At 40.8% G+C, this 12,942-nt stretch overlaps 1 protein-coding gene across 14 annotated transcripts in view; it reads left to right on the top strand.

The window, feature by feature from the left end:
• The window catches only part of FAM107B (family with sequence similarity 107 member B), a 119,151-nt gene extending 107,461 nt beyond the window's left edge, over positions 1-11,690 (top strand). For all 14 annotated transcript variants that reach the window (XM_040063149.2, XM_040063160.2, XM_040063161.2 and 11 more), the window contains 3 exons: positions 2,398-2,581; positions 6,576-6,729; positions 8,696-11,690. In XM_040063149.2, coding sequence (XP_039919083.2) covers positions 2,398-2,581; positions 6,576-6,729; positions 8,696-8,812 — 455 coding nt within the window. In that variant the 3' untranslated portion in view covers positions 8,813-11,690. The remainder of the gene's footprint in view (positions 1-2,397; positions 2,582-6,575; positions 6,730-8,695) is intronic.
• Positions 11,691-12,942: the final 1,252 nt, after the last annotated feature.

The raw sequence follows: 12,942 nt of genomic DNA, 5'->3' as shown, positions 1-12,942 counted from the left end.
TAAGAAAAGAATTGCAGAACTGTCTGTGCTAAAAAGAATAGATCTCCACAAATGTTTCATTAACAGCATGAAGGTGTGTGTTGAGGGGTTTGGGGAGGTTGTTTTTGGGTTTTTTATGGCATGCTATGGAACAGTGAGGGATCTGAGATGTGAGTTTAGCCAAGGCCCCCCAAGATGGGCTGTGATGGAGGCTGAGGGACCTGGGCTGACTCAGCCCAGAGCAGAGGTTTGGCAGGACCAAACAGCAGCCCCCTGTCTGGGAGATGCTTTCCAAGGAGATTGACCCAGACCCTTCACCAGAGTGCGTGGCTGGAGCATGAGGCAACAGGCTGGAGTTGAAACAGGAGGTTCATGCAGGTGTAAGGAAGAAACACCCCATGGAGAAAGGAGAAAGGAGCCACCCACAGAGGCCGTGCAGCCTTGGGGATCTTCAGAGTCTTAATGGGAAATGTCCTGAGCAACCTGCTCTGATCTCGTGGCTGTTCCTGCTCTCAGGAGGAGGCTGAATTAGAAGTCTTCCAAGCTTCTTCTGACCTGTTTTCCAGTGATCCTGTATATTTAACATGTGTGGTGATAGCTGGTTGCTTGATGGAAGCAAGGAGGACTCTGAAGCAGTGACAGAAGTATTCTTACTGCATGATCAGTGTCAGTAAGAGGTTTCTGCCATGTACAGCAATATATTTCCATAGTTTCGAACTGTAGACAATTTTTATAGTAGTTTCAGAGGTCCCTGTAAGAGCTGACACGCCCACAGAATTCAAAAATTCTCCATATGAACTTGCCTTGAAGAACTGATGAAGGTGCCACCCTGAGAGCAGCTCACACCGCTGAGCTGTTTCTCATTGAACTTGCTTGACGCAAGTTTGGTGTGTGAGGTGTAGCACCACTAAAACACAGTTCACATCATCCATTCTAAAAGAGAGGCTGAAAGGTCTTTGCCAGGTCCACTGGACATATTGAAATCCAGAGTATCCTTCTTGCAAATGCTGAAAACTTCCATGTTGTTTTGCTTCCTCGTGTGAAAGCAGCTGCAGTGATGGTGGTACTGTTCAGCTTTAATCTACTGAAGTATTAAGTGACAATCTTTCTGCCGTATCTAGTGGATTTGATCAGACCTGAGCAACAGTATGAGATTCCTACTGAAAGAAAATAGTTCAGGGATTAAACTGTGGCTGAACATAGGTTTTGTAGCCCATGGGATGAGAAAGGGAGGGAAGGGCTGGTAACAGTGGCATCAGAATTAAAGCACATATTCAGCTTTTACAGGAAACAGCACAGCAAATCCAGCACAGTGATTCTCTGATTTGTCCCGTAGCCCCGTGAGTACAGTGTGCAGCAGTCAGCTATTCTGCCAGTCAGGAGAATGGGAGCCTCTCGCCTTTTCTTTCATGTCCCATTGATTCATCTCCCTAAACCCATGTGCTGTGAGATTATTTTGGGGGGTCTGTTTGAGAGGCCAGCATTTTGTCAAACAGACAACTGCAAATTCTGTGTGCAGGTTCTCACAACAGTGAAGAGAGACGGAATTTCCCTGAATGTGCTTTGTTTTGGATGCTGGTCATCTTGTGATGGGTGCTTTTTCATGGAAAGGGGTGTGAATAATATGAATAATTCACATATGAATTATTTGAAAGCCATTGTTTACTTGTCAGCTGTTGGTTCAAAATGTTGTGATTAGATGTGTAGATAAGTTTTCTATAGCAGGATAGGAAAGTGCCACTTTTCCAAATTAAATAAATCATGAATTCACTGCCTTCAGGTCAGTGGATTTCTGTGGATTTTCACTGGGTGGAATACGGCCTTTAAGGAACAACCTCACCTAACTTTTTTTTCTCTTCTACTTTTCCACTCAGAAATCAGTTCCCCATCACATCTACTGCAGATCTGGCAATTTCCACATGGAAGCTTTTGCTCGATACAGTTCAGGGCTTGCTTGTCCACAGAGGTGTTTTCCCCACAGCTGATGTGACACTGACAACAAAAACTGAGACTCAGCTTTTGATGCTCATTCACAGTGTTTAATATAGTCGGTATTTTAAATGTCTTTAGGGTCTCAATACTACTGACCCAAAAATGTTTCATCTGTATAGGCTTATTAAAATCAATAAGGGTCTTCACACACTTAAACTAAATTATCTGTGAAGTTCTTCTCAAAACGGGGGAAACTCCTGTATCCAAGTCACTGGATGAAGGCTGTTGGAGATGCCGTTGTTACAAAATTGCTGCCTATTTAAAAACATGCTACTGATGTTCGCTCTGAGAGCCTTTACTTTCTACAGACAAAACCAATCCAGCAAAAGCAGGACTGTTGCCATTGTAATATGCTGCCTTTGTGGTTTAGGACATCTTTAAAAGGCCTTTCAATCTAGAGTCACTACAGTTTTTCCTCTTTTACAGATACTGTGAACAAGGACCCTGAACCCAAAGATCCATTTCCCATTCCAAGAAAGATTATGGCTGAACCAGACTACATAGATGATGACAATCCTGAATTAATTAGACCTCAGAAATTAATTAATCCTGTGAAGTCATCCCGAAATCACCAAGATCTCCATAGAGAGCTGCTCATGAATCAGAAAAGGTAAGAGTCTAAAAATCACTTGTGCCACCCTCCCACTGCAAACACACAGCTTGAGTTTTAGTTTCATCAAAATGACGTTGTTCCCAAAACCCAGCAGGCACTCTTTGTTGATTCAGAACTTGTACATTGAAAGAACTCTGATTCTTAAGTGTGGCATTTATTTCTGTTTGAATTTCAGTGCAAAAGCTTGCCTTAGAAGGCTTCTCATTTTGTTTTTGTAAATACTCAGAGGGTCAGTTTTGAGAGGAAGCAGTTCAGTTCTCCTCTATTACGTTTCATATGAGTTACCTGGGCACTGTAATTTGTCTTGTATTCTTAATGTTGTCAAGTATTAGATAAAATCTTGCTGTTAACAGCAGGATGATAAAATCTGTGAGCTTTTACCCTTCGCAGTGCACTGAGTTTATGAGGCCACTTTTAACTCAGGGAAATCATGTCATTTATTTAATGTGAAACTGTTCCCTACTTATTTGATGTGTCTCACAATGCAGTGTGATAGTCTGGTGCCTGCTCTGCTGCTGCACAAGTGTTCCTTTGTATGTTTTGCAAATGCTGCCTGCTCCTCTCTGGGATGGGATGCACAGCTGTTGCTCTATATATTGCTTTTAGAGATGTAAACAACCATGTCTTCATTTCATCAACTTCAGAGACACAAGCACCTGGTCCAGAAATAGCTGAAGTTTTGTTATTAAATCTCTTCAGCAACAGAGAAGTCATTTAGAAAACACATTAGGAAAATAGCCACCAGACCACCTGGTGGAGGAAAAGGCACGAAGCCTGATGATGTTCCTTTGTTTAAACCAATTGGTGATTCAGTGCATTGAAGAAACCCAAAATGGACTTTTCAAAGGCAGGGTGTGGGGATCTATAAAATTGAAGTGGAAGAACAGTATTTCAGAGTGGATTTGAGCAGAAAACTGGTGGTATCAGCCATTCCGAGTTTTTGAGACCCAGGATCTTGATAAAGAAGAGTAAAAAGCTATGAATTTGGCTACTCCAGCACGACTAGATTTGTCTGTTTGGCAGGAAGAGTTACATTATGGCAGTTTTTCTCTCTCTTTTCTTTTTTTAATCCTTTGGCATTGTAGCATTTTGAGGCGAGAAGGGGTCTTTGTAATAGCAAAATCCTCACAAATGCTGGGCTTAGAGACATAATTCTAAATGAATTGCATATACAATATAGCATTTCTTTAGTGATGAAGAAGGAGAGATATTTTACAGAATTCCAACTGAATTATAAGAAACTGGCCTAAATAGGTGTTTGTCCTATTTTTCGTTAATGGGATTAAACATCAAAGTCAGTTCCTGGCACCGAGAAGTTTATAGTCATTGAAAGAAAAATAGTTGAAGTTTCCTGATGATCTTAATCTAGAGGATGTGGAGGCTGCAATAAATTAAGACTATTTTTTTTTCCTTTTAAGTTTATGAAAGCATAAAGTACTTTTAAAGAGTATGGAGTTCTTTTCTTTTTGGAAACTATCCTATTACATAGAAAAGTTGTGCAGATCTCAATACCCTCTCTTCTCTTACTGTAATTTTGATTAGCTGCAGCTGTTAATTTTAGATTCTTATTTATTGGTGCAAAAATAGATACTTTGAGGATTTTCACCAGCAGAAAAATTGATATATTTTAGAGGAGGATTAGTCTACTGTGCTTTGTGTCACTGTACTAGCTCTGATAGGAGGCTTTTCAGTAATGTAGATATTGGGCTCTGTTCTGCTTTGTTACAGCAAACACTCAAATGTGTGGAGGACTTTCAGTGCTCTTACAGAAGTCTGCTTAACATGCTGCTTATTTTGTTGCAAAGACTCAGTGTAGACATCAGCAGCTTCACTCTTAGGACCCATCAGCTCTGAAGAGCCAGAAATGGATGTTGGAAGATATTAGTGCTGGTCCAGTCATTCTGCATGCCCAATGTGGGCAGTGTCTGTCAGGTCTAGAACTGGTACAGTTATTTACTTGCAGAAAGGGTAGTTGTTCTGGGGAGAAGGAGGAAAAAAAAGAAAAGGGATTCAGGTGGTGCTACCTCAAGGCACTGGCCACTTAAATGGTTTTCACTTATTAGGAGTCAGCCTCAGCTCTGCAGAATATTGGTGCTATCCTTTCCAGAGGTTTTAACCCTATCAACTTGCACTTGTGTTGTAACACACTTTGCTTCCTCTATATCAAAGCCTTAGGATTTGTAATTTAACCAGAACAGTCACCAGGAGGTGATACAAGACCCCAGTTAATCCGTTATCCACCAGTTTGTTGCTTGTTCTTTTTACATGAGAGTGGAAACAGGATTGACTTTATAGCTCTGTTTTAGATCTGCCACCCCCACCTGATTGGACCGAGGGGTTGTATTTACTCTTAGCTTCTGCAGGTTCCCTTTGTTACAGCACATCTGAACCAGTCTGTGCCTCTGCTTTGTTATGGTGTAACCCCAGTGAGAAAAGCAGCAACACTAATGTTACTTAGCAGCTGCTCTCTGGTTTGTGGCTGTTCTGATACTGATTGCCAGCGTGGAAGCTTCCACTGACTGTTCTTACCAATTCAGTAGTAGTAATAGTAGTAGTAGTAAAAAATGACTCCAGCTTTTCCTGCCTGACTTCAGTTTTATGTGCTGAAATATAATTAAAATAGCATGAAACATAAAATATGAATACAGTCTTGTAGCTTCTGTTGCACTCAGACCATGAGATCTACTATGAGAAATAGGGAACAGCATTTGGTGTTGCTAAATATTTGATTTTGCTGTCAGGGTACGTACAGGGATAGAGTGTTGCATAATATATGGAGTCATTCCTAGATACCACCATAAAATGGCATTTTAATGTTTTATTGGACATGCTGTCAGATATGCATATTAATGAATAATTAGGCAAACACAGATGTATAGCAAGTAGGAAGGGTAAAAATATGCTTTCTGGAAGCTTATTCAGATTATTAAATTCCTTAAAGTTGAAATAAAAAATGGTTGATGTTAAACTTAACGCTGGATGCTTTCATATAATCGTCTTCACAGGAAAGACAACAGTAACAAAGAGAAATTTCAGATCCTTCTGCTCTACTGCCTTAAGTGACGCTAATACCTGAATAACAGGGAGAGCTTTGAATCTTATAACAAATTTTGAAACCATCACAGCGTTACAGAGATAAAAGAAATAGCTGAAGTCACAAAAATAAGTAGGAGTGAGTATCCATGTGTGTGCCTGTATAAATAACGTCATGCATCTTCCCAAGGAATGAGCTTTCTCATTCCGGAGTAACTGGCTTGGAAAGCAATATGTGCTGAACAGGCTCAAAACATTCAGTTCATGTAGCACCTAAAGGCTTGTCAGAGGGAGAATCCTCCAGGCTTTGTCTGGTCTCCAAGGTGATGGCAACTTTTTTTATTCTGAATTTTTGTTGTCTTAGGCTCTTTGTGATGTTTAGTGTCGTCTGGGAGCTCTCACTGGAAATAGCTTCACAGCCAGGCGTGGATAAAGCTGTCATATTTTCAAGGAAAGGAGAGAAGCCATGATTTCCAGGAGCAGTGTGACAGATCACTTTTTAGTTTTGTCCATGCAGACTTGTATGGGCAGAATAGCCTGCACAGGACTGTCTGAACACAGTCCCTCTGAGATACCGGGCAGCAAACAAATTCTTCTTGTGTAAAATTTGTTTCTAGCTCTGATAGTGTCTTGATCTGTGACAGGTTTTTCAGTCCATTCTTTGGAATCAAGAGAATACAGTGAAGACTAAAGATGAAAGTTAATGAAGTATACAGGAGAAATACTAGCATGCACATTAAAGGGAAATATCTTTAGTGATTATATGGCTTAAATTCTAGCTTAGGTTACTGAGAAATCAGGCAAATATCTGCATGTTTTTTCCTTTTGATTATTTATTTACGTTCCAATGTATCTAAATAGGCAACTACTTGATTTTAGTAAAGCTGCCTGCAATTCTGTGTGAATTCCTGCTGATTGAAACTGATCTCTTTTTTTCTTCACCCTATGTAATTTGAAGGGGTCTTGCACCTCAGAACAAACCAGAGCTACAGAAGGTGATGGAGAAAAGGAAACGAGATCAAGTTATTAAACAACAAAAAGAAGAGGAAGCACAAAAGAAGAAGTCAGACCTGGAAATAGAGCTACTGAAACGGCAACAGAAACTGGAGCAGGTAAGATGAGGAATAACAGACATTTACACATCTGCATCTGAGCTACTCACTTGAGGCTCCCTTTGTAGACAGAAAAGAAGCAGCAGACAATTTTTGGCATATTTCCCCTAGTTAAATTCAGAAATCTCTTAGGATAAGTGAAATCACACTCTTTAATGACCTGTTGTCACTTACTGTATAGGAACTGCATATGGGGCCTGCACCAGCCATCAGGAATGTGTGTGGAGCACTGATGCTATTTAACCATTGAAACTGTATTGATTTAGTCAATTTTTGTAGTCTATGAGCCACTAAGAATGGCTGTCAGGTTGTAGTACATCAAAATTACGCTTAATGAATTTAAAACAATTGGTTCTCCTGGCTTATGGAAGAAACCAGATGACTTTAAGAAGATCTTTTGTAGTCTTAAAATATGTCCATTGGTGTTTTCAAGTGAAAGAAAAAGTCCTCAGACCTTGTGCATGGATATCATGTGGAGTTGGAGTTCCTTGTGGTGAAGCTTTTTGCCAGGCACAGGGCCAGTCAGATATCTCTGTGCCTCTGGAAGCACTTTGTGTGCCTGAGAGGAAATGTCTCTACAGTGAAAGAGCTCATCGGAGAAGTCACTGTGCATCAAGCAATGCATTTTTTTTTAAATAAAATTAATGCTATAAATAAAGGCTTTAAAACAGTACCTCCTGTGTTTCTCGAAAAAAAATCAATTAAGCCAAATAATTACTGATAAAAATTACATGTAATCCAATCATTATAGGTTTTAGGCTTTTATTTATAGGTTGGTGGTTTTTTGTTTTAATTAGGTTTAGAAATATTTTTGGAAAAAGCTATTGTACTTTTAAGTGTATCATCCTGTCATATTTCTTTTCTCTCTTGAGGGCCCAGCTTTGAATGGTTCAGCTTATGGGAAGATTTGATTTGAAACTGAGCCATCCAACACTGATTATGTAGGCTAGAAAATTCTGTTAGAAGAGGAAAAGCCCATTGCAAACAGTGCTGTGACTTTGTAAACATCATAGGAACAGCATTCATTGACAACATGAGTCATGGAGAGGGACTTTGTTGTGATTTATAGAAAGGCATGTCCCTTGTCGGTGAACCAGAGACAGAGGAGAGATTATTTAGGTGAGCTGTACGTGTTCCCCATTAATCAGGGAGACCTTGGTCTGTTTAAAAAGGAAATACAAAAACAACTCCTTTCAGACACTTTTGTTCGTTTTCTAAAGGGTTTTTCTCCCTTTCTGCCAACTCTTCTGCCTTCCCTGAGGATGGCTAAGCAATCCATATTCTGTGCCATGTGTGAGCCTGTGCTGGATGGGCACTGCATGGCCTTGCCACACAGAGCATTTCCATTCGTCACATGGAAATTTCAAGTGTCTGCATGGGCAGGAGCTCCAACTTGGTTAAAAAAGTCAGTGAATGGGCTCTCAAAAATGAATGGCTAAGGGCCAACTAAGATTTTTGGGGTTTTTTTTTGCTTTTTGTGATAGACAAACCAGATACTCTTCAAGAGGCTCAAGTTAGATGCAGAGCTTCATACGTAAACATTCAGAAATCAGTTCTGCAAGTGTGCTCAGTAGTAGCTGTTCACGTGTTCTCCCACGAGGCACGTTCTTCCTTGTTCTGTTGTAAAGCCAGAGAAGGGAATTACTGTTGTTTCTTTAATGAAGATGTCCAAGAATTTCTTAAAAAATTCTCAGTCTTGTTCTTGTATTGGGCTTGCAGATTTTTTGTCTGTCTGGCGAAGGTGGACATCTGGAACAAGCTAGAGCCAAGGATTTGAAAAGATTTATTGTTTATGAGAACAGATACTCCCTAAGAAAGGCAATTTTATCTTTTCCATGAGACAAAGAAAGGAAGCAATTTAAAGAGTTTGGCACGGCCAGTTATTGAAAACTTTAGTTTTTTTGTCTTGTATTTCAATTACGTGTTTTCTATACTTTTTTTTTTTAACATGTGATTACCTTTTTAGCTGGAACTGGAGAAGCAGAAGATACAGGAAGAGCAGGAAAATGCACCTGAATTTGTCAAAGTCAAGGGCAACTTGAGGAGGACGGTCCAGGAAGCAACAGAAGCACCAGACTCCTAGAGCCAGCGCCTGCTTAGACTTCCAGCTTTCCTGCAGAGAGGCTTTTGCAAGTTGTCTCACATTTGCCCCTCGAGATGGAAAATAACACCATCCAGCTGACACTTACTGAAGATGAGATTTTTAATTCCTGGGATGTGTGGATTAAAAAGACAGTATCATAAACAGATCGACTTGCCAAATACAGTCCTGAGATCAATGGATAAGGAGTGTCTTTGTCAGTTCAGTGTCATGGACTAGGCTGACATGCTTTCTCAGAGATTTTAACCAGGGATACTAGAGAAACTCCTTCAGTGTTGCACTGCTTTAACTCTTGTGATCCTTGTTTAGTGGAGATACACAGATTATATTTTGCTTTAAAACAGAACAAAAATCCTCCTGTGATATCAAGCTTCGCTGTGCAGGTGGATTTCCTCCATCTAGACCTACAGCTTGTGTATATCCCACAATAATTTGTGTTTAGTTGGAATTTTTTATTAAATCTAGGAGGATATGAGGTGTGCCCATCCCCACTAGGATAGGTAGGTGTGGGCAAGATGAGAATGCTTAAAATTCAGCAGCAGTGAAAAGTTAAGCAGCCTTAAAGCCCATTTCTTGCTGTTTGGCATGTAGAATTTGGGCAATGAAAGAGCAAAAATATGATGATCCTTTCATGGGGAGACTCCAGAGGCTGATTTATCTGTCTGTAAACTTACACTGTTGTGTACAGGCCTGTGAAGTGCTACCTGTGAATTTACCTCTCAACGCAAAATGATCTGTCTTCTACTTTCCATGTTTTGAAATCCTGCTTACTTTGGTGTTGTGGCCTTTCTCCTCCAAGGACACGCTTAGCAGAGTACAGTGGTAGCACATCACTCGGTAGTGTTTGAACTCATTTGCTGGAACTCATCTGCCATCAGTTCCTACTCTCTGCTTGCAGACACTTGTTGCAGTTTCTGCAGTAGAGAAGTGTTTGAACCAGACCAAACCAGTTGCTGGGAATCTACTGAAATGGATTTTTTTGCCCTAAAGTGAGGCATAACATGAAATTCATCTTATCCCATCCTTCATTCAGCCTCAAGGAAGAAGGGAAGTGTGTTACCACTGAGACTTTGGGTCCAATTCTGTCATCTTCTGCCTTTCCACAATTTGCCCCGGTGACTTGCCATTACGTAAAATACTGCTCAGCTTGCACAGGGATGACAGAATCTGATCCTTCATGCTTATGACTACTAGTTACCCAGGAAAGCCTGGGATGAGGAGTGGGGAAAAAATTGCTCATGTGGGATTATAGGATCGGATTCTCACCTGGTGTGGCTAGGTGCAGATAAATCTTCACAATCTGGGGAGAAATCCTCATCTTCCTTGGTCGGAATAGTCTTGGCTCTCACTGAAACTGTTCATACATACCTGCTGAGGATCTAATCCCTAGCCTTTGCCTTAGGATGCTAAACACAATATTTTCTACTTTGTAATTACATTGGACATAACTGTTTGAGAACGCTTTTTATTAATATCAGCAGTGGCATGTTTGTATTGTAAAGGTGTGGTGGAGGGTTGTTGGTTTGGTTTTGATAGTTCCTTTTTCCTTTCCTGTAAGTATTGGACATTTTAAATACAATTTCAGATTAGCACTTGGGACAAAACACTCACAATTAGAAATGTTTCCTAGATACAAACTTTAATTTGTTAAGATACCGGCATTTTTTGTGAGGACATAATCAGATTGAGGTTAAATTGAATTGTGATAAGCATATTGCCATTGATTTAGACTTGCAGTGTGACTCATGTCTAGAAGATTAAATGTGAAGATGGTCTAACAGAATGTTCTGATGATGGACATACAAAAGACAAAGGCCAAATGTAAGACTCTTCCATGTATTGTCTCAACAAAGGAACACCCTGAATGCTGCAGGATCTTCCCTCTCTCCTTCCCTTCTCCTGGCAGGAGAGGATCTTCTCTGGCAATGCATCATTCCAACACTTGCACTGATTTTATTTCATGTTGTTGAGACAGCACTGTCTGAGCCTTCCACGTCCTGCTCATGCTTCATCCTAGCGCTGTTCCCAGCCTACCAAACATCCTGCCTCTTGGCTTCAGCTCCACATTAACCTTCTGCTCAGTCTGGAAAAGTCTAGGAGTGAGTGAGGAAACCTTCCTCTGGCTTGAGCAAACCATTTACTGTTAGCCATTTCCCCTTGGTGATCATGGCAATCCTACCACACATGCACAGTGAAGTGAAATCAGTGGCACTGGGAGTGGTGGGGGGACAAAGAACCCCTTTTTGGCTTCAGTGGGTATGTTGGGTTGGGCCTTTAAGGCTAAAGGCAGGCTGCTTTCTCCCCAGGTTAGCTTGTGATTCAGGGTAGAGTTTCTCTTTCTGAAACACAGGAGGCCAGAAAACTCCCTTGTACATACAGCATGAAGTTGTTTTTTGTTTTTCATTGGAATTAACTCTGTGTGAACAGAACATCAACGTGTGTGTTAGAACATCTTTGAATCCTGCTAATCCTTTAGTCTAGGAACCCCAGCCACCTTCATATCAGTTTTGACAGGCAAAAGCTTGTATTTGAAGTCAGGATTGGGCAACCCTTCAGTGGGTGGCCAGTTAGTCACACCACAAGTGTCCTGTGCAGCTACTCAAGTAAGAAACTGCTTGGCAGTGAGCGTAAGCAATTCCTGCTCTGCTCTTCAGCTATCTGGGTTTTGAAGCAATCCAGAAAATACTTCTGTAATCTGAAAATTGCTCACTTACCACTTTGTACTTTTTTAAAAACTCTTGCTTTTGATAGTAGAGTAGTAAATTTTTTAGCATTTTTGTGGCTTTAACATTCTGTTAATATCTGCACTTGTTTGAGTGTACATATATAAATATATATAAATATAAAAAGGGAGCCTTAATGGATTTGTTTTCATAATTTAATATTTTTTGTATTTGCTCTTGTATAATTGTTTTTAACTAAAGGTATTACGAGAATGAGGGTGGAATACTTAGAACCAAAGTTATGCTTAATAAAATCTACTACATGCTTGGTGTATATGGTGGTGTCTGTCATATAATGCCAAAAACAAAACCTTGGGGGCTGCACTGAGATAATGCAGATTGTTTAAAATTCTGCATTGTGGGAGGAAGTATCAAGATGATGATGACTCGTGGTTCCTTAAAATCCTGCATCCCTGTTTGTATGTGCAAAAGTTGACAGAGTTTGCTTTATGTCTAAGCAGTATTATCCTTCGAGTATATTTGATGCAGAAAGTTTTTAACAGGACTGTGCAGCTGTTCAGGTAATCCAGGGTGAGGCAGAGCATGAAGGGAAACTTCCAATGGGAGTCAAATAACTGTGGAAATCATTCCCCAGCAATCCTTGGAATTATCAGCATTGCAATATCTCCATTTCAAATGGGAGTGAGAAGAGAACAACGAGCCTGGTCCTGGGTTCAAGTCCTACAATGCTCCTTTTCATTTAGCCAATGCTCCAATATGTGGTTCTAGTAGGAAAGACCTGGGCATGAGAAAGAAGGTGCAGGCACAAATGATCTGCTGGGTTAGGGTGAGACAGCTCAGTGCCAAAGAGCAAAATCCTGTGTCAACAGCAGATAGGGAAGGTAGTAGGGGATGGACAGGGCTGGAAGAGGTGTGTGCCATCAGTGCTCCACAGAGATCCTCAGCTTGCACTGGGGAGCCCTGGTCAGCTGGGCAGGTGACAGTGGAGGGGGAGCTGGAGAAGGAGCATGGGGGGAAATGGAGTGGGGGAGGAGAACAGTGAATTCAGAACAGATGTCAGGAAATGCTTTTTTCCATCAGAAACTGCTCAGCATGTGGAATGGGTCCTGGCAGTACTGCTGATGCAATGATGCTGGACCTGCTCCAGGAGCTCTTAGATGCAGGGGAGGTAAAAAAGAACAGAGAGTTAATAAGGGTTGAGTTTCTATGGCCTGTTGGAGATACTGCCCTGTGCTCTCCTACCTCAAGTGTAGCCAAATATGTTTTGAATTATCCTTTGATATTTCGCTACAGCTCCAGAAAGAAAATGGTGAGGGCATGTGATCTGCTTTTGTAGCATGTCCAGAAGAAAAGATGATCCTCCTTTTGTCTGCTTTTTTGGATTGCATTGAGCTAATAGGTTTTGTCATGTGGCTTTGGAAGCACTGG

This window comes from Hirundo rustica, chromosome 4 (assembly GCF_015227805.2).
Source record: "Hirundo rustica isolate bHirRus1 chromosome 4, bHirRus1.pri.v3, whole genome shotgun sequence".
Lineage (NCBI taxonomy): Eukaryota > Metazoa > Chordata > Aves > Passeriformes > Hirundinidae > Hirundo > Hirundo rustica.
This window is presented reverse-complemented; position numbering and strand designations above follow the sequence as displayed.